Source organism: Ailuropoda melanoleuca, chromosome 7 (assembly GCF_002007445.2).
Source record: "Ailuropoda melanoleuca isolate Jingjing chromosome 7, ASM200744v2, whole genome shotgun sequence".
NCBI classification, from domain to species: Eukaryota; Metazoa; Chordata; class Mammalia; order Carnivora; family Ursidae; genus Ailuropoda; species Ailuropoda melanoleuca.
Window position 1 is genome coordinate 56,700,747 of NC_048224.1, and position 21,519 is coordinate 56,722,265.

The window sequence follows — 21,519 nt, forward strand, 5'->3', positions numbered from 1 at the left end:
GAAGATTTTATTTAGTAGAGAAAGAGAGAGGGCAGAGGCGGAGGGAGAAGCAGGCTTCCAGCTGAGCAGAGAGCCTAACATGGGGCTGGATCCCAGGACCCTGGGAACATGACGTGAGCCGACGGCCGACACTTCACCGACTGAGCCCCCCAGGCGCCCAGCTGTGTGGTCTTCCAGAAACAGTCAGCTCTTCGGTGCAGGGAGGAGGCAGATGGAAGGGCTCACCCAGGCTTGGTGTCTTGAACGGGTAAGTGCCACCAAGGGAGAGGGCGCAGAGCAGAGGGTGACCGCTTGGTCAGGCTGTGAGCCCGCTGGTGAACGCATGCACTGTTCCAGGAGGTCAGAGAATTAGGACTGGCGTGTATTTCAGGAGATGAACTGGTCGTGGTGTTCAGCAAGCTCTCGATGGCTTGCCTGCAAGTCCGCTCGGTCCCTCTGGCGACTTCAGCTCCTAGCAGTGCCTGACTCAGGGTGCGTGGTCAACACTTGTGGAACCGCCAGTAGCCTGGAGGACAATCGAGGTCCTGGTCTGATGGTGACCCTCATGTTCTCCGTCCTCTTTGCTGCGCTCTTGCACCTCTTTGTTGGGGAATGAGGTCCACGAATGAAGTGAAGCCACGGAACTGCGTGCCTGCTGAAAAGGGCGAATGACCAGAACTGGGACGGGAACTCGAACCAGGCACGGGCAAGACTGTCCAGAACAATCCTATCTCTTCCTCCGCCTTGTTGCTTGTGAGACAGCTGAGCTCTCTCTCTGGGTCTGCTCTTGCTCCTCCATGTCCCCCCAGGTACAGACCCTACACACCTCTCCCTCTCATCAGACTAAATCGGGGCTGTCCGCTTGACGGCTCGGCCGTCGGCTTCGCGGAGCTGAGGCCGCCTCTCTTGCAAGCCTGCCGCTTCTCTTCTGCCCGTCCTCCTCGTGCCGGACCCGGAGTCTCCGCAAAGCCTGCACAGCCCAAAGCCAACTCACAGTTTCCCCGCACAATCTTCTCTTCTCCAGACCTGCATTTGACACACACAGTCTACTACCCTACCCTTCTTTTTCTTCCATATTCCTGGACCCTTATATGTAAAAACAGTGTGTGCTTGGCAAAGGCTCACATTTGTACAGGTTTTTTTTTTTTTTGCAGGGAGAGGCATGGAGACACTGATGAGAAAAAGTTACAAAAATAGAACTTTTACAAAAGTATGCAAGTTTATTGGGTATGATTGACAGCACAGAAATTACCCACTGTCAACACCCATCTGGGTCACTTCCTGAGTCCCCCTCACCTCCTCTGCTAAGGGGACCCTGATTTTCCCACCGGGGTATTTACCCTCTCAGCCACGCCAGGAATCCCAGCTCTAGGTGAGCCCAGACTGGCCGAACACAGTCCTGTCTTCCTGGCTCCAGGGATGGTTCGGAGCTGGGCACAGGCTCTAATTTGGGCACTCGGAGCAAAACTCAGGCCTTAAGCAAGAGCAATTGGAAGAAACCTTTTCTACCGCCTCTGAAGGCAAGCAGGTCTGCCGAAGCATGTGACTATGGGAAGGGGCCCCCGTGTGTGGACTGAGGATGAAGTGGAGAATGGCAAACAGGGAGAAGAGAATCTGCCAGAAACCCCATTTTGGTGACGAGTAGCTGGGTCAGTCCTTACTTAAAACGAGTGCTCCCTCTGGACTTTCAGTCTAGAGTTCCTGGATTCTTTAGGTCCATGTGGGTCCCATTTTCTGGCACTTGCAAATCCAGAATTCTACCCTGTAAATCCATAATCCCGCCGCCCCGAGAGAAACACTGTCGACATTTTGGGTTTAAATTCTCCCATATGTTTTAATCAATCTACATATACACCATTTCCTTTATTTTCTTACTTTTACAAAATTGAAAATATATACTCTTCTGCAATATTTTAGTTGACAATATTGTTTACCTCTTTTTATGCTGACCCAATCTATCAATCATTTTTAATTACTGGATAATATCCCATTCTAGGAATATACCATAATTTAACAGATTTCCATTAAGGAACATTTACATTTTATCTGTTTTTCAAGTTATAAATGGGCCATTCTTATACATGAATTCTTTTGTTTCTGAAAAGTAAAACTGCTTTATCTCTGTAAGTGAAATTGCTGGATCATAAAATATGTACATTCTTAAGGCTTTGATGTATTTCACCGGATTGTCTTCCAAAAGGAGCTTTCATTGCCATCAGCGCCGGGGACAGGTATGCTTGACAGATAGGAGATGACTAAAGATAAAATGCCTGATAAAAAGAAATATTTACTGAGTGTCTCTTACACGTGCCACGCTGGGACAGGTGCTGGGGATATACTGGTGACCAGCCTTCTAGACTTGTCTCTGTATTCGTTCTTCTCCAAGTATGGCAGCTTTGGAAGAAAATCTAGCTTTGTGGATGAATTAACCAACGGCACACACATCATGATGTGAGATAAGAGACATCAGAGAAAACACTCAGGAGACAGTGGAATTCCGTCTTGGCACAGATGGTGACATGGCTGCATGGGACGGTGCTCACCCACACCTTCCATGTTCAGGGGTGGCCAGAAGCCTGGAAAGCTCATTCCCCTCGCCGGCAGGGCTCTGCTGAGGGGCGGCCCAAGGGAGGCACTCGGGAGAGGTTGAAAGGCAGGAGGGAGGCAGCAGTGGGGGGTGGGCACATCAGCATGGGCCACAGGGCTCTGCAAGCCCCTCCCCTCAGTGACCCAGGGCTCGGGAAGTCAGCCTTCCCATGTGTGCCCTCAACCCTGTTTAACAATTTTGTAACCCAAATCCCTACATTAAATCCTTCTGCTTGAAACACCTAGAGTGGTTTTGCTTTCCTGACTTGACAGAATAGCCCGACATGTAAGTTATCCTTGAAATTCCGTGAGGTGTGAGCTGTGCCTCAGACCCACACGGCATCTTTCCATGAAGCTAACAGAGCCAGATTTTCTGGAAGCGCTGGAAGAGACTGCTGGGTGTTCTGTTTTGGATTTTTTTTTCCAGTTGGAACACTAGATGAATTCAGTGACCGGCTCTGAGAACGTATCCTGTATGCAAAACACACACGAACACCTGACTCCCTCAGGAAGATGAGAGCCACACACTGAGGCAGGTACGTGCAAATGGAAGCCAGTGTGCGAGACCAGCAGATCACGCCCCCCTTACTGATGCTTATCCAGAACTCACATACACTGGGAACATAGAATCACAACTGGGAAAACAGAAAGCAAACCACAGGCATGTCTTACGAAAACTGTCAGCGTTCCCATTTTAGGGGAGTGTGCGTGGTGAAATCCACACAGTGAAATGTTCAGGGACGTGACTCTACCCTCTGCCACAACGAGAGGGACTTGGGATACTGTTGTCCTATAAAAACCGCTAGTTGTGCTTATTTTCAATGGTCCAGTGGTAGCAAATCCACTCTGATGCTCTCTTTCTTTGTGCGCAGACACATTGGAGTCTGAACGTGGCACTCACTCTGGAAGGGTCCACGGTGCGAAGAATTGCAGTCACCCCCTTCCCGTGGCCGCAGCCCGTTCTCCATTACACATCAGGACTGAAAGCAGCTTCCCTGCTTTCAGGAATACGACCAAACCAGGAGAGGCAGGCAAGCCACAGCGCCATCCTCTAACTCTTCTCCTCCCCGTCTTCTCCTTCACTGTCGTCGTCATAATAAAAGATGTCTCTGAACAGGAAGACCTGCCTGGGCGTGGCAGGACTCTGTATTTCGGTCCCTGTTTTCTCCATCTTCTTCTCTAACTTTTTCTTAAGCAGAGGCAGGGTGGTCTCGTAAAGGTAGTCTATAATCTCTAAAGAAAAGAAACGAGATTTTGACATTATTTGTCCAAGACTCCTTCGCAAGGTCAAAGGGTAGAGGGCACAGATGCGGGTGGCCCGCTGCTGGTGCCGTTACTGTGTGCGTGGTCCTGTTCTAACTGGCTTTCTTACAGTCACTCCACCAGTTCCCTCAAAACCCTAGGAGGCAGGCACTACTGTCAGCCCATTCTTCAAACGAGGAAACCGAGGCAGGGAGATGTTACGAATCACGGCCAAGGTCACGGAATTTGTAGGGACAAATGCAGCCAGGATTCAAAGCCAGGTCGTGCCATCTGCTGAGTGCCCAAAGTAGTCCTCACACCCCCCAGGGCAGAGCGCCACCCGAACCCGTGTTCCCGAACGCTGCTGCTGGGCAGGCTGCTTGAGGCTCTCCCGTGAGCCTGTTAGAGAAAATCTAGCCTCTGGAGGCAGCCTGGAGGTTAGGATTCGGTAAGTATGGGACGAGGCCCTGTATGTGCGTGTTCGACAAGTTCCCCAGAGGACTCTGACGATCTGAGTTTGGAGACACCGAAACCACCCACAGATGGCTGCAGAGAAGCAACCGGGCATCTCAGGTTTGTTCTGGAACCGTGTGCGTGCATGCGTGTGGCGTGGTGTGTGCGTGTCAGCGCGTGTGCACACGATGGCGATCCGGGAGCACTCGGTTATTTCCCGAGTGCTGGCCACGCACCGAACACCCAGCTGACCACGACTCGTCTATTATCTCGTTAGAGCTTCGGCAAGTCCCATCAGGTGGGGACGAGCATGGGCGCTTTCTCCCTCTTGCCACCGAAGCAGCCGAGACTCCCAGAAGTTGAGTCACGTGCCCAGGGTCCTACTCCCAGCACGTGGCATCACCTGCTGTGTTCTTGACTATCTAAACATTAGAAATACTGACCTGGGAAAGTCTTCTTCTGCCAAAAGGGAACACAGGTGGCTTTCAGCTTATAAAATTTAGTTTGAACGTAAGACGGAGGAACATCACTTTAGAAAGGAAAAGATAAAAAAAAGTTACATTCAGTTTAAGAACCGGTCATGTCACTGCTGTGTACGACGTACGCGCATTTAGGGGACTCTCCAGACTTCAGTAACTTTCTTAATCCTGAACAGGAAACCATCACGTCCACAAATGTGTGACAAAAATAAGACACATACGAAAAAGCTGTTGTTCATTTGGGTAAAAAGAACACACACAAAAGCAAGCAAGCGAAAACAAGACAGGTCCTGCCTACATTACGAAACTGACATAGGCTGACGCTCACCTTGTACTTGGCCCTGCCCAAGGGCTTCCCGTCTAGCCACAAACAAGCCGCACAGCTGCTCTGCGCAGAGCGACTACTCGTGTCTCGTTCCGGGGGGAACTGAGGCGCAGAGAAGCGGCCCAAGAGCTTATGGCTAATAAGGGGTAGCGCTCAGACTTCAACTGGGTGGTCTGACCCCAAATCCCACACTCTTCACCACTACACTTAGAATAAACGTGTATTTGTCACAATCCAAAGGCAGATGTCCTCTGATTTTTTATTTTGCAAAGCTGAAAAAAGTGGATGCTTACGACGTTTTCGTGATTTTCAAATCACCAAACATACTTTCAAATATATTTTCAATTCACAGTAAGCAGGACAGAAACAACCAAATCTTATTGTTTTTTTTTAAAGTGAAATTCACTTCCTGGCTACTTTTTCTTAGACGATAAAAGCATGACTTCTTTGCTTCAATAATTAGTTAACCTAGTAGTTAAAACAGTCAGTGTGACTACGTTTACTCTTACTGAGTTCTTCCTCACGGCAATCACTAGCTGGGCACGCGCTGTGTCCCCGCACTGGGCTACGTGTCCTCCACGCGCCACCTCCTTGGTCCTCGTTACGGTCCTATTAAACCACTTTGTGGATGAAGGAACCGAGGCTCAGACACAAGTTCGGGAGCAACGTGCCCAAGGATGGCTAAATAATGAGTACCAGGAGTCCACGCCAGGTCAGGCCGACCGCCAAGGCCAAGTTCTAAGGCCCCCACACCTTTTCTCTCCCCGCAGCGCCGTGCGCCCCATGGGGCACGCCGCAGACCCAAGCTTGGAGAAGTCACAATAATGGATGTGGACATTTTCAAACCAAGTAGGCATTACAACTCATTAGGCGGACACACTTTCTTTACATCCTGCCTAAATAATTCACAAGGGAGGCTTTAAGACTCCGAAGAGACTAAACTTTAAAATTCATCATTTTTCACTGTTTTAATTATTAAAACTTGACAACATACTATTTCAAACAGTATTTGACTAGATGCCATAATCTCTGTTTCATGAGATTTATTAATCTTAAGTGAAACAGCCTCTTCTTAAATATATAATTTTACTTAAAACCATTAAAAGCCCATTTTAATTTAAGAACTTGTGATCTGAAGCAACATCACAAAATACACAAAAACTTATTGGAAAAATCCGATTTTTCGACTGGGTCCACAGCAAGATCCCCTCTTTCATTTTTTTTTTTAAAGACTTTTTAAATTTATTTGACAGAGATAGAGAGCGGGAACACAAGCAGGGGGAGTGGGAGAGGAAGAAGCAGGCTCATAGCGGAGGAGCCTGATGTGGGGCTCGATCCCATAACGCCGGGATCACGCCCTGAGCCAAAGGCAGACGCTTAACCGCTGTGCCACCCAGGCACCCCAAGATCCCCTCTTTCAAAGAGCCTGCCACCCTCACCTTGCAGGGACCCACGATTCTGAGCAGTGGGTGCCCCACCTCTCACTCAGGTCAACTGGAAAAGGGAAGGGTCTGGAACCATGAGCATGTCTGGGTCATGACAAACTTCCCATTCTCCAAATTACAAAAACCAAACTGATTGTTCTTTGTTCTTTGTCCATGATCCCGAGGTGCAAGTAACCACCAGAACTAGTTTAAACCCTTCCTCGTGCATCAAGGACAGCGTCACACTTCTAAAAGTCAGCCAGGCCGCAGCTGCCCTGCCCCACTGTCCACCCTTCCAGAACTAAAGGCCAAACAACCCGTAACACCCCCGCTTCTGACAGCCCCCCAATCCCCGCACCCCACAACCCTCAGTGATCTGCTCTGCTTATAGGGACCGTGCTTTGCGAGCAATAAATTCACCTACCGAGAGCCGTGGCCTTGGTCTTTGGTGGCAGGAAGGGATCCAGAATGTAAGGACACTGTACAACAAAGGCTCACAGCAAAGGCAGAAGGAGGGAGCTCATAAGCACAGTCAAGTTCAGCCTCACCTCACAGATGAGAGATGCAAATGACCCGGCAGTGAAAGTACTGAGGGAAGCTTGCAGAGGAACAGGATCTCTACGTGGTCTCAAAATATCTCCCACAGCCCCTTCTTAACCCCAAGAGAACGACTGGTACTTTTACACAGTGGGGGAACGCAGCAGATGCCACCAGAGCCAAAGGATCAAAATCAGAATCAAGGGCCTCACGATGCAGCGTCACCTACGTCATATTCCTGCCTAAAGTCCAAGACCCGAACACGGGGAGGCACCAGACAAATTCCAACGGAGGCCCGCTCTCCAAACAACCGGCCTGGGCTTGCCCACGTTTTCAACGGCATCAAAGACAAAGGCAGGAGAGCTTTACTGACGGAACGTCACTGAGGAGACAGGACAGTTCAATGTGTGGAGCTGGACTGGATGGTAAATTGCGGGGAAATGCTATCAAGGACATTCCTGGGATGAGACGCCGGGGCGGCTCAGTCGGGTAAGCACCTGCCTTCGGCTCAGGTCAGGATCCCGGGGTCCTGGGACCGAGTTCCGCATCGGGCTCCCTGCTCAGTGGGGAGACTGCTTCTCCCTCTCCCTCTGCCCCTGCCTGTTCTCTCTCTCTCTGACAAATATATAAATACAATCATTTAAAAAAAAGTGGACATTCCTGGGACATGATTAGCGGGGAAATCCGAACATGAGCTGTGTTTGAGAGCAGAGTGCCGTACTGGCGTCTGACGTCTGGATCTGGTCACGCACTGTGACTCTGCAGGATGCCGTTCTTGTTTACGGCACGCTGCCCGCCACTGCCCTCAAGTGGCTAAGGGAGACTACTTTACTCCCTTGGAAACGGGAGCGGGAGCGGGAGGGCGGATGGTGAGCAAACGGGGCAAACTTAAGAATATATGATTTGGGGGCGCCTGGGTGGCACAGCAGTTAAGCGTCTGCCTTCGGCTCAGGGCGTGATCCTGGCGTTATGGGATCGAGCCCCACGTCAGGCTCCTCTGCTATGAGCCTGCTTCTTCCTCTCCCGCTCCCCCTGCTTGTTCCCTCTCTCGCTGGCTGTCTCTATCTCTGTCAAATAAATAAATAAATAAAATCCTTAAAAAAAAAAAAAAAAAGAATATATGATTTGGGGAAAGGAGTATTCGGGGTCTCTACTAGTCGTTCAACTTGTTAGCTCCGGAAGCTCTCAAGAGACTTTGCACACATTTCGCTCACCCTTCCTACGTGTCTTCGGTGAGGTGTGGGGTGGATAGAGGCTCCAACAGGCCCACAGCACCCAGCGCGGACGCTCCAAATACACACGCACACAGGACAGTCTACGCTCGAATCCCGTCGCATCTCAGTCACTCATGATGCCACATCTTGCCTTTTAATTAGCCTCACACTGAATTCACAGCCTTACCCTATGGCACTAGCAAGGTCTTCCCAGTCTATCTCATTGGTGTCCTCCACGTTGACCTCGTACAATCTACGAGAAAAAATAAACACGAAGTTTTCAAGCACAATTCAGCATGATGGACGCCTTCTCGCACTCAGACACGTGAAAAGCTCGGGGCACCAGAACGTACATCCCCGTCCCAGCTTCCCTCAGGCCCAGGGAGGTTGGCATGCCAGCCCAAGGTCAGCCCAAGGTCATTCAGTGAGCTGAGGCCCGACGAGAAAAGCCATCCCTCCTCCTTCTGGGCCCTTTGCATCTCCCACCAAACCGTGATGCTTTCCCACAGTCAACAGCGACGCAGACACCCAGTAACGGTGCATGAGCTCAGCAGCACTTGGTACGTGGGACAGAGCTGTGTTTAGACCCTCACACCTACTGAGGTGGGGGGCATACCTCTGGTCTACAGATGAGGAAACGGCGCCGAGGGCCCGAGTCACTGGCTCGAGCTTTCATGACTAACGGGGGCTGCCAACACCGAGTCAGGCCTGCCAGACCAGACGGCGCCCCCGTCTGCTAGTCTGTGTTGTGCGTCTGGGGGAAGACAGCTGGAGGCACCACGAGCCAGGCCAGCGTGCGGAACTTCAAGCAGGGCTCAGGACAGCGAGCGGGAAGACGAAGCCGACAGGGTGGCCGGAATCCCAGGTTTCCCCTGCTTTTTGCTGTTACTCATTCGACACGAGCCCAGCCCGCAAGCCTCGCAGGCTTTGTCAAACAGGCCCGCGGCCCCCTGCCCTCAGCCGGGGGAGGACTCTCCATGGACCAGGAACCAAAGACAACACCAAAGAACAGGCAACAGCGACGCCGACGAAGGCGTGCTGGAGAGCAGCAAGGCTCAGCCTGAACTATCTTCCTTCACTTCCCATGGACAGAAATCACTTCTACCCACGCACAAACTTTCAAAGACGAAAATCACTCTGTTATTTCATTTCTCCTTCCGATAACACCAAGTGGCGGGTACCACTATGAAGGTCCTCCTTTGAGAGCACACACCAAGGCCTAGAGAGGTAGGAACGCCCCCGGGGCCTTACGGCTAGGGAGCGCTGAGAGACGGATCCCAGCCTTAGCAACGTCACCGCAGATTCCGATGCTGCGTGGCTACTCTTGGGCCGGAGAGAGAAATAATCCCAACAGCATCGCTATTTCTCTACCTTTCGATGAGGTTGATTTTGGCCTGCAGAGCATTAACTCCGCGGTACACATGCCGACCATTCGTCATCCTCTTGGTTAGGATTTCCGTCCTGTGTTAAAAGAAACAAATAACGTACTTTAAGACTTTCAGGGCTAAAGCATGCACTGCGGTTTCCTGAACTTTTCTCACCTACGTCACTCCTACCGAGAACTAGCTTCTAACTTGTGTGACTCATCTCTGCTAACATTAACCAGCATGGAAAGTGTGCCGATTTTTTTTTTTAAGTGGGAAATGATACATAAAATGATAGGAAGTTGATGGCTATTGAAACTGGATGAGGGATACAGGAGTTCTAAATTTGTGTGTGCTATGAAATTTCCATAACATGAAGTTACAAAAAGGAGAAGAGAATGAGCCCTTTAGCGGGTGCTAAACGAAACTGTAAACTCTATTTCTGATTGTTTAGAAAAGAGGGACATTGCTGTTGTGACTGTCCCCAGCTGTCAGAACACCAAGGGAGACTTGCTACAGTCATAAATGATTCCTCTGAGGCCCACAGCTGATGGCTGAAGGGAAGGGTGACCGGAGCTCTTAGTGAGAACAGCACCCCAGCTAAAAATATCTTTTAGCTACTCATCTCAAATAGCACAGTTTGTCACGATCTGATGGACAGATCGCTCGCTGTTACATTCTGGGTGAGGGGGATCCACGACACACGGGTGAGGCTGCCGCTGTTCGTACCAGCAGCCGACTGTGTTTGTTCCAGACGCAGCCTCTGAGGCGCCCGTGGGGTGCGGTCGGGTCGGGCAAGCATCCGACTCCTGGTTTCGGCTCAAGTCGTGATCTCAGGGTCGTGAGACCAAGTTTAGGAAGGAGTCTGCTTTGGACTCTCTCCCACTCTCCCTCTTCCATCCCTCTCCCCAAACACTCTCACTCTCACTAGCCCTCTAATAAATCAATCTTTCTAAAAAAATGAAGTGGATCACCTGCGGTCATTTCAATTTACATGAAGGAAATCTACGCTCAGGTTTTAAGTTTCTTGCTTTTCAAGTTAAAAAGCAGCCTCGCTTACACGTTATCCTAATTATACTGGTCTGGAAGCATGGCTGCCCTGCAGCATTTCCCTTTTTAAACACTGATCTATCATCCTCCAACTGATGCTTAAAACACACTCCTTCGTTTAGTCTAAACTACAGAGTTAGAAAGGACCCCACGTTATACACTCCATCTCCCAAAACACGATCTGTTCTATGGAGTTTGTGTCCCTGTGCGGCATCTTCTGCGAAAATAAACCGGTAAATTCTACAGCAGGATTCTACGGTAACAATACATGGTGTAATTCAGGAGTCTGCTTTTCATATAAAATACACCGACCCTAGATCTCACTCTTACTTGACATTGACAATGACCGCACTCCCTTTGCGCACGAGGTGTGGGTCATGAGCTGCAGGAGCACGGCTCCAAGGGGTCCTGCAGCAGCTAACACCCAGCGCAGAGACCCTCCAGGGCTTGGAAAAGCCACATCAGGCAAGATCAGGCCTGAAAATGCTGCTGTGTGAGTAGCGTGTCTCAAGTTCTACGGTGAACACGGCCTCCTCGCATTAGGGAGGACAGAGGGGCCCTCGGACAAGCCAGGCTCGTGGCAAGCTCGTGCACGTCACTGTGCTTGTCATCTCTCTCCCAGACGGGAGTTCTGTGTGTGTGTGTGTGTGTGTTTTATGCTACAAAGAGAGAACTGTTTTGTTTTACCAAAGACTTAGCAAGGGACAGAGGGAAGAAACCAAAAGTCAGTGGAAAAACCAAAAGTCAATACTTGCTATTAAAAAGGTTCAAGTTCCTTTGGAGGAAACCACATGACGAATCAGGGTAAGTGAGGTGCTACCTGAGATCGGACGTTGATACTGAAGTGGTTGGAACGTCTGGCCAGAGAGGATCACTCTTGACACGGGAGGCTGTGCGCACGGTACTTACACAGGTCCCCTTACTGACCCCACTCGCCTACCCACTCCAGTCATGTGTGTGGTGCGGGGAGGGGGGAGGGAAGTATCTTGTTGAAATGTATAGAAGAAACCTTAAAACTTACCACTTACTTTTACACTGCATCCAATTTCTGGTTTCTACTTTGGCTTCGACTTCTACCCAAGATATGCCCTTGTAGAGTTTTTCCCTAACAATAGACAGGCAGCCTTCAGGGTTTTCTTGGAGTTTAGAATCCACCTCTTTTAACTCGTGGGGAGACATTTTCTTTAGAATCACTTCTTCGACGGCCTTGATAAGTTTCTGGGTTTCTGTCTTACTCCAAGCACCATGATTTCTTGCTATAGACACAAAAGGAATGATCTCAGAGTTGCTTACCTGTTTGTTTTCAAGGACAATATTAAAAACAAAATGACAATGATGGATACACGTCACTACACGCTTGTCCAAACCCACAGCACATACACCACCGAGGGTGAGCCCTAACTTCACTGAACTATGGACCCCGGAAGATGACGATGTGCCAGTGTAGGGCCACGGACTGTAACAAAGGCCCCACTCTGGGGCGAGGCGGGGGGGCGGGGGGGAGATGTTGACAATGGCAGAGACTGTGAGTATGTCGGGGCAGGGTGCCTATGGGTAATCTCTGTACCTCCCTTTCAATTTTATTATGAACCCAAATCCGTTCTAAAAAATAAAGTGTTAAGGGACACCTGGGTGTCTCAGTCGGTTAAGCGTCCAACTCATGATTTTGGCTCAGGTCATGATCTCAGGATCAAGAGATCCAGTCCTATGTCGGACTCTGCACTGAGCGTGGAGTCTGCCTGAGATTCTCTCTCTCCCTCTCCCTCTGCTCCTCGCCCTACATTTGTCCATGCACACTCTTTCTCTTTCTCTCTAAAAAAATAAATAAATAAACCCTTAAAAGAGAAAAAGAAAAAATAAACCAGGCACTTTTCAGAAGACAGAGGGCAACACCTCGATTACGCAGACATACAACTATCAAACACAGCTACACGCAAATTAAAATGGAACCACTTCTTCTTAAGAACCAATGCCAGGGGCCCCTGGTGGCTCAGGTGGTTAAAAATCCACTCTTGGATTTGGCTCAGGTCCTGATCTCATGGCTCTTGAGATCAAGCCCTACATCAGGCTCCGCAGTCAGCGGTAGTTTGCTTGGATATTCTCTCCCCCTGTCTGCTGCTCCCCCCCAGCCCCGGCTCGTTCTTGCACATCCACTCTCTCTCAAATAAAGAAATCTTAAAAAAAAAAAAAAAAGAACCAATGCCAGACAAGTCCTTTCTTAAAGCAATGTTATGTTTTGTAACTTCAAGATGTTGTCGTTCTTGCTTCTGATAGTAATGTCTCCTGCGTGAAACTGGAGTTCTCAAACATTTAATGGGGGACAAAAATAACTGAACGACTTTACGTTGCAGCCGTAACTCTCCCCAGGAACTCCCAGTGCGGCACTGAGCTGCAATGGGACCTCTGGCCATGATGACAAAGGCACCTGAACCTCAAGCCGGCCTCCGAAGAGGGCATCAAACCATCTGGGGGTCATCGTCCTCGTCTAGAGGGTCAGGTCAGGCTAAGGAAGAGGCCTCAAAGCGGGAACCTACAAATACCTTTGGTTTGGCCCATAGAGTGGTGTCATTACTTTTTCTCAACAATTTAGATGAATATTTAAAACTCAAAGAGTTCCAGAGGAAAAAAAAATACCTAGATCACACACACACACACACACACACACACAGCCCCCCAAATGTAGACTTTTGCTTTACTTGTTGGCAACTGGAAGAACTGGCCACACTGAGTCCTCGCAAGGCCCCAGTGGCTAGTTGTGGGAGCACAAAAGGCACGGCTCCCAGTCACGCCAGGGCCACGGACACCTGGCTGCTCTGCCCCACGCGCTGCTCTGCCATGTGACCTAGCACATCACCCCCGTGCTGACAGTAACATTGCCTGCGAGCTGTCTTCTTGAAGCAACTGGGGATTTTATAATGCAAAGAATATACCCAAGAAAATCTTCCTTCTTAGGAAAAAGGAGAAAAAGACAGAGGAGGTTTTGGAAAAGTCCCCGCCTAATGGGCTGACTGAACTGCACCCCGGCTCCCCACAACCTCTGCTGCCCTCTGGTGGGGGGGGACCTCCTCCACCCAGGCTCTGCTCCGCACCCGCTTTCTAGGGTATGGGTCAGGCTGGTTGAGAGCTGCGCTGAAAGCAAAGGACCTCGGATGTGGCCGAAATTGGTCTTGTGAATGAAAGCCATGTGGTTTCAGAAACACGCAGGAGGAAACGCAATGAATCAGTACAGAGAATGGCTTAAAATGTGACGGCTCTCTCGGAACACAGGTCAGCAAGGAGGCCTGCAGCGGGGGGCAGGGGGCTCATCCGCTCACCCAGGGGGCACCAGAGACCACCACTTACGACTGCTGATCTGGGAGAACTTCAGGGCAACGGAGAGGCTGCTTCGAGCCACCATCTCGCCGATCTTTTTCCAGTCGTTTCCATGCAGGGAATGGTATATCTTTAACTTCTCCATGTCTCCTTTGCTATACCTAAAAGGGAAAACACGTTACAATTCTCAATTAAGCACAAAATTAAAAACTGTACTTTCACTGCAGTTCGCCATGGTCCTGGGAAAAGCTGTCGGGCAGGCTGCTCCCATCACTTCCTGTCCCGGCGTCTCAGCTATGGTCATCCTATGAATCAGTCACTGCAGTCCCAGGCCAGGGGCCAGAGCAAATAACTGGGTCACGTTATTCCCCATCCAAACCCCAAAAGGCTTTGTGCTGCAAGCACAACAACACCCAACTCCTCCACGTGCCTACAAAGCCCGGTGCTCCCCACAGTTCAGCCCCACTGGCCTTCTTCTAGGCCTTTTTCCCCTCAGAGCCTCCGTGCTGGGGTGGAAATGGCCTTCTTCCACCCGCCTGGACGGCTCCTGGAAACCCTGCCGGTGGCCCGTTGTCAGCAAGGCTCCCCCGATACCTGAGCGTCCTGTCCCCTACTGCTCTCCCCCAGAGAAAGCTCTGCCCCTTTCACTGCACCCCCGCCCCCAAATGGGCAGTTGGGACACCGAGGGGTCCCCTCATTAACCCATCTCTGCCTTTAGACCAGCACCATCCAACAGTGTAATATGAGCCATACATGTCATCTAAACCTGGTAGTGGTCACGTGAAAATGAATTTTATTTCCTTTGAATGAACTTAATAAAATAGTTGACTTAACCCACTATATTAAAAATGCAACCATCTCAACAGGCAAGCAGGATCTGAAAGTGTTAATATTTTACATTCTTTCCTTCTAACTCCTGCCTGTTCGTCACTATTACGGTGCCTCTCAGCTTGGACTAAGTGTATTTCAAGGGCTCCCTGGTCCCGTGAGGCTGGTGGCCACTGTGATGGACAGCCCGGCTCTGGAGGGGACATCCTACAAAGGCTGGGGCCCTGTTGGTTTTCTACACCATGGTATCCACAATACTTGACAGACGACATTCAAGAAATACCTGACAAATGACTTCACACAAATGCGCAATTATTCAAGGAATGTACGGTGCGTTCACCCCACATAAAAACAAATATACTAAAGAAAAGGACCAAAAAAAACCCACTATCAGTGGATGTGGATATTAAACACAAGTGTTCGGGGCGCCTGGGTGGCTCAGTCATTAGGCGTCTGCCTTTCAGCTCAGGGCGTGATCCCAGAGTCCTGGGATCGAGCCCCATATCAGGCTCCTCCACTGGGAGCCTGCTTCTTCCTCTCCCACTCCCCCTGCTTGTGTTCCCTCTCTCGCTGGCTGTCTCTCTCTCTGTCAAATAAATAAATAAAATCTTAAAATAAATAAATAAATAAACACAAGTGTTCAAGTGAAGGGAAAGCAATCCTAAGGGCATCCTAGAATTCCTTAATACAGGGGGCGGGGAACGGTGGTTTCTGTTACTACTAACTCAACACAAGAGAAGCCCCAGCAACGTAGAAAGCATTCCTGATGACCGTGACCCAGAATACTTCCAACGGTAAGAGCCGAGCATGCTCAGAAAGTCGCCTACGAACGCAGGGAGTGGTAAGTAGAGGCCTGCAATCCTTCACTGTTAAGAATCCTGCTTTCTAGCGGTTTCCTTCTTAAGGCGATCAGGGTCTTTCGGAGATTATGTATTTATCTATAATATTTTATTTATTTGTCAGAGAAAGCGAGTGCACACATGAACAGGGGAAGCAGCAGGCAGAGGGAGAAGCAGGCTCTCCGCAGAGCAAGGAGCCCGACGCGGGACTTGATCCCAGGACCCCGAGATCATGACCTGAGCTGAAGGCAGAAGCTTAACTGACTGAGCCACCAGGCGCCCCACTTTCTGAGATTTAAAACAACTTAAATGTACCCTGGAAGCTACACAAAGGAGGACATCAGCGAGAAAGTGAGTGCATAAAAATGAGGAAACAGGTGTGCTGAACTCTGAAGTCCCCCAGAGCCTCAAAATTCTTTGATTTTTGGCTTTCTGTGGTTTTTCTCAGTTAAGAACCCCTTAAGTTAGAAAAAATATCCCAAGGGCAAATGGTTACCACATACAAATCATGTGGTGCAAAAGAATGCACGAACTTCCTCATTGGAATGACAAACTTATTATTATTATTTTTTAAGATTTTATTTATTTATTCGACAGAGATAGAGACAGCCAGCGAGAGAGGGAACACAAGCAGGGGGAATGGGAGAGGAAGAAGCAGGCTCATAGCGGAGGAGCCTGTTGTGGGGCTAGAACCCGTAATGCCGGGATCACGCCCCAAGCCGAAGGCAGACGCTCAACCGCTGTGCCACCCAGGCACCCCGGAATGACAAACTTGTCTTATTCTCCATCTTTCATTCCCACGCTTCTGTCACAGGGAGAAAAATGTCATCTCAGCCGCCACCATTCATTTGCCAAAAGCATTCTTTCCAGTCCCCCCTTAACATGTCATCTTTAGTGAATTTCCTTTGAGCTCTGCCCAGATGCCCAACCCCGGGCTTGGGACAAAGGGGAGGGTGCGTATCAGTCTGCGGGCAACCTTTTGCTCTGCGGAGGGTTTATTTCTTTTGGTCAAAAGTTAAGAAAGCAAGGTCCTATCAGTTGGAGAACAGAGAACACGTAGGTGTTGGTTTACGGTCACGCAGCTAACCGGAAGGCACCTGGCCCTGTCAGATTTACTAAATCTGCCTCCCAGCGTGAGTCGAGTAGCTGAGCTGCTGGTTGGTCTGGAGCAGAGGGCTCACCCACAGCAGACACCTGATCGACACTGGTTTTAATCTGGAATGTTGGGAACAAAATATAATTGGGTACTGTGCTTGGGGGAAAAGGGAGAATGACCATCACCACAGGACACTCCGCATTGTCACTACTGACCCGCTCCTATGTGACCTCCTGTTAGTGCTTTCCCCACCTTCAAATAGTCACTGAAAACCCAAAGAATTGGGCTGAGCGCTGAAGGCAACATCGCATTGAAAAGAAACGTCTGATGGGCGCCCAGGTGGCTCAGTTGGTGAAGCATCTGCCTTCGGCTCGGGTCACGATCTCAGGGTCCTGGGATCGAGCCCCATGGCAGGCTCCCTGTTCAGCTGGGAGTCTGCTTCTCCCTCTCCTCCCCACTTGTGCTCTTTCACTATCTCTGTCGCTATCTGTGTGTCTCTTTCTCAAATAAATAAAAACTTAAAAAAGAAAAACAAAAGCAAAGGAACGTTTGGGTACATACGGAGCTCACAAATTAGCAGAGAGCGAAGAAAACTTCATGAGTAACGTAAGAAAGGCACGGCACACTGAGGGTTAAGGAAAGTATAAAGAAAAGCCAAGGATTCAGAAAGGGTAAGATCACAAACGTTTACCCAAGAGGCAGAAACTGAAACGGGCTTTGAAGACATACGGCTGACAACAGATACACAGTCCACTGTCCCACACAAAACATCTTCTCAGTGTTTTACCCTTCACCTGTCACGGACATTCTGATTTATACTGTCAGCAAAGACCAGAGACATGTTCTGTCTCAAGCTGCTAAGACTTTTTCTTACCTGCCTTTGTAATTGTTGACATCAAACATCTTCTTTGCTCGATAGTAAACGAGTTTCCAGGGCCGGGCGATGCCCTTTCCTAAAGTCAGAAAAAAGGCAGTCAGAGGGGCCCACAGGGCATGGCCTGAAAGGGAGTCACAACTGTAAAGGGAACCCAGCCTGGCTCCTGTGAACACCCTGTGTCAAGGCTGGAATTTCATACATCCCGCACAAGATCCCCAGTTTCCTTGGAGAGCTCTGAAAACGATGCACTTAGTACGTCAAGGCCCCAGGTTCTGGTCTACTAAATTCAAGGGAAAGGCCCTTATAAAGCAAAGTAATGTTAACAAAATTTGAATCGAGAAGAAAGGACGCTGAGGTGGGGGACACACGCAAACAGTTCTCTGTAAGATTACCGGAAGAGCTTTCTAAATGAGCAAGCTGGGTGTGCTTCCTCACTCTAAGGATGAAACAGCCCTTCGACAGGGGCCCCCTAGCCTGTTTCCCCTTGTGCACTCCAGAGAATACCTAAGAAACCATCCTCTTTAAATTCACGGAATTTTTTCAGTCCGATCCCGTGTTGCTTCATGACATGCTCACTTTCCAAGTACAGCTGCAGGAGGAGGGTTCCGGTGACTAAGCTCAGATAAGGCTGTATTTGGAAAACTCAGAAGACCCTGGTGCAGGTAAGAATGTGCTTTGGGTGGTGCAGTCAGTCTAAGGTCCGACTCTTGATTTCAGCTCACGTCATGATCTCAGGGTCCTGAGATCGAGCCCGGCTTCGGGCTCTGTGCTCAGCACAGAGTCTGTTTGAGATTCTCTCTTCCTCTGGCCCTTCCCCTGTGCTCCCTCTCTAATAAATAAACACATAAAATCTTAAAAAAAAAAAAAAAGAACGCGTTTTGTGCGGCATACGCAGAACAACACATGGTAATAAAGAATAAATAAATAAAGAGAAACCAAAACGATACTTATTACCAAGTAGGAAAGCTAGAAGCTGATCATGGCACTTCTTATAAAATCTGTAAAAGCACTACATATGGGAGACATGAACGCATTCCAAAGCCCCGAAAGTACAGGCTGATAGTAGGAATCCCAGCAGCCACAGGGCACGTAACACGCATCGTGTGAGCTGAACGGGTCCGGTACTGTCTGAATGCTTACCGTGGCTTCTCCGTCTAGGGTTGGAAGGCTGTGGATGGTCAAAGAGTAAACAGTTTTGAACTTACCAATGTGCAATCGAAATGCGTATTTTCTTTTTAAGTCGGTGATGGCGGATTTCTCCTCTGGGTATCTGTCCGTGTACAGCAGTTTGTCGGCGTTCTCGATTCCTGTCAGGGACAGAAATTCTTGCACGTTTTTCTCTAACTGCTTGTTTTCCTTTACAGAAAACTTGCCAAATCTAATAGCGACACCTAGGATTTGGGTGGGGAGAAAAAGTATGCATTGTCAACAAGGAAGAAAAGCAAACCTGCCACCTGGTCCTCAACAGTGACAAGACAGTGGCCCGCCAGCTCTCCCCTGCTGGGACCAGCCCCAGCCCTGCCCCTGACCTTAGCTCCCGTGCTGTGCACCCCCCACCCCCGCTGTGGACCTCACTTCCTCCCAATGTCTTCCCTGGTCACCCCCCTCCAAAGTGACCTTCCCCATTTATCAATCAACTTTTGAAAGTAGTTTTTTATACTAAGAAGGAATATATGTTCGTTAAAAATTCAAGCAGTATGGAAGTAAACATTTAAAAGAAACCTCCCCTTTAATCTCTTCTGCCTTGCTCCTCCCCCCAAGGCAGGGGTATGAACTGGCAAGAACTCAAATATTCACATATATTCTCTATGCATACATATGGGGGGTGGGGGTAGCAGTAGCTTTACATTCTAGTTCGCCTTGTAACTCAAAGCAACCAAGTTTTATTATGTACTGAGGGTCTTGTATACTGTTTTTCTATTAGACTTCTTTAAGAATATCTTTTATAAAATATATACGCATAAACACTTCTACAGAAAATACACGGGGACCATTCTAGAAACACTGCTCTACGAATTATATTTTTCTTCCTTAATTCGGCTATTTTTTAAAACTAATCTCTTCACCATGCTTAACTCCCTAAGGCCCCCGCATTTGACTTTTTGCAGGGACCAGAGGTACCGGGCCTCACACAGCCCCTCGGTAAATATCGCTCGTTTGTAGCACACAGCCTTAAATGTGTAGTTTACTTTTCAATTCCATAAGCTTTCTGGGAGGTTCTTATAACATAGTGAAATCAAGAAGGAGACCATGCTGGGTCTCGGGTGACACCATGGCTACTACAACCAGCTCAGCCTCCACTTAAAACCTCGGGGAAAGAAGCTACGGCTCATCAAAGTTGACAACACCGACTGTTTTCATTTTCCTTTATTTCTGCATCCTCCCCAAGGGCTCAGCCTCTTAGCCTCCCCCTCCTCCTTTCCTTCCATGCCTCCCCTACCAGAAGCTAGGCAGAGAAGAGCAAAACCAGGGCCCTACATTTTGCTAATTTTATGGCTCAGACACCAATTCTGGAAGGAGGAGAGGCTGGAAGCACCTACGGGATGATGCTTCCTGTGAATCTAGAAATCTGCAGCGTTCACGGAACTAAGGTAGCGGCTTGTGAGGGAGACACGAAAGTTCGATAAATACCAAAGTGCCCCCCAGCTCACCCTGCGCTTTGAATTCCTTAAAGCGCCCCAAGTCGTCCCGGTACATCCGCTTGATTGTGGTGGCGGCCCTTTCCTTGATGTCCGGGATGAACTCCTGGAGCTGCCTCACAGCCGAGTCCAAATCCACATCTGAGACACCCGAATCTCTGGAGTCCTCCGATAAATATTTTGTCTCAGGATCTCTGGCCAATTCCAAACGGCTTTCCTCTTCATCTGTAGGTTCGAACCTGCGGGGGCAATTGGGTTGACTCATGTTAACCAGTCACTTGCCCTGGTGGCTTTCCCATTCTTTTCTTTTTTTTTTTTTTTTTTTAAGATTTTATTTTTTTTTTTGAANGAGATAGAGACAGCCAGCGAGAGAGGGAACACAAGCAGGGGGAGTGGGAGAGGAAGAAGCAGGCTCACAGCGGAGGAGCCTGATGTGGGGCTCGATCCCATAACGCCGGGATCACGCCCTGAGCCGAAGGCAGACGCCCAACCGCTGTGCCACCCAGGCGCCCCTCCCATTCTTTTCTTAAAACGATCCTCACTTGGATGAGGGCCGGTGTTTAGCCAGGAGGGACGCTGGAGCCGATTCGGTCTGGGAAGAGCGCGTGGCCTCCCTGAGGTAATCTAACACAGGCGTACGTGCAGACGCTGTCTACAAGGGACTCGGGCCGCCTGCAGCCCGATTTCCGGCACGTGTTACTTCCTGTGTCACTACTTCTCAACTTGTCCGGTTTTAGATACTGACTTCCTACGGCTAAGCCCTCTTCCGACCCCCCCCCCGGGATTTCAATTTTGTGACAGCGGTCACTAATTAAATCACCATTCAGGGTCCATGTGGTTACAGTTGCTTCGCTGCAGGTGACAATGGCCACACTTCCCCCCTTTGCTTAGTCTTCTATGCATCTGTCATTAATTCATCCCTAAACTCTCCGCCAGACGTCCAAATCCCCCAACTGTGGTCAATCGTACCAGCTAACCACTCAGGCAGGAAATCAGAAAAAAAAAATTGTATTTGTCTGAGCAAAGGGTCAGCTGCTTTCCCAGGGCCCACAGCCCAGGACACGTTCAAAACCACAGCCCTCGACATGCCTGCCTCACAGCAGCATTACCCCTGATGACACCAGGGGAGTGGGCCCCTCTTATCGATACCACCTGAAGTGGCATCCTCTCCCAAAGAACTTCTTGGTGAAACTATTTTAGGCCAGGACAACCTAACAAATGTAAAAAAAAAAAAAAAAAAAAAAAAAAAAGGGAAAAAAAAAAAAAAAAAAAAAA

General features: G+C 49.3%; 1 protein-coding gene across 4 annotated transcripts in view; it reads right to left on the reverse strand.

Moving 5' to 3' along the window:
• Positions 1-1,786: 1,786 nt before the first annotated feature.
• The window catches only part of TTF1 (transcription termination factor 1), a 24,781-nt gene continuing 5,048 nt past the window's right edge, over positions 1,787-21,519 (reverse strand). For 3 of the 4 annotated variants that reach the window (XM_002924366.4, XM_019804996.2, XM_034664731.1), the window contains exons 3-11: positions 20,257-20,483; positions 18,811-18,996; positions 17,603-17,681; positions 13,996-14,126; positions 11,675-11,909; positions 9,611-9,700; positions 8,427-8,492; positions 4,704-4,789; positions 1,787-3,798 (exon numbers count right to left, since the gene is read on the reverse strand). In XM_002924366.4, the coding sequence (XP_002924412.1) occupies positions 3,617-3,798; positions 4,704-4,789; positions 8,427-8,492; positions 9,611-9,700; positions 11,675-11,909; positions 13,996-14,126; positions 17,603-17,681; positions 18,811-18,996; positions 20,257-20,483 (1,282 nt within the window). In that variant the 3' untranslated portion in view covers positions 1,787-3,616. Of the gene's footprint in view, positions 3,799-4,703; positions 4,790-8,426; positions 8,493-9,610; positions 9,701-11,674; positions 11,910-13,995; positions 14,127-17,602; positions 17,682-18,810; positions 18,997-20,256; positions 20,484-21,519 lie in introns of those variants that run through there. The other variant, XR_858746.2, reaches the window with a different exon arrangement.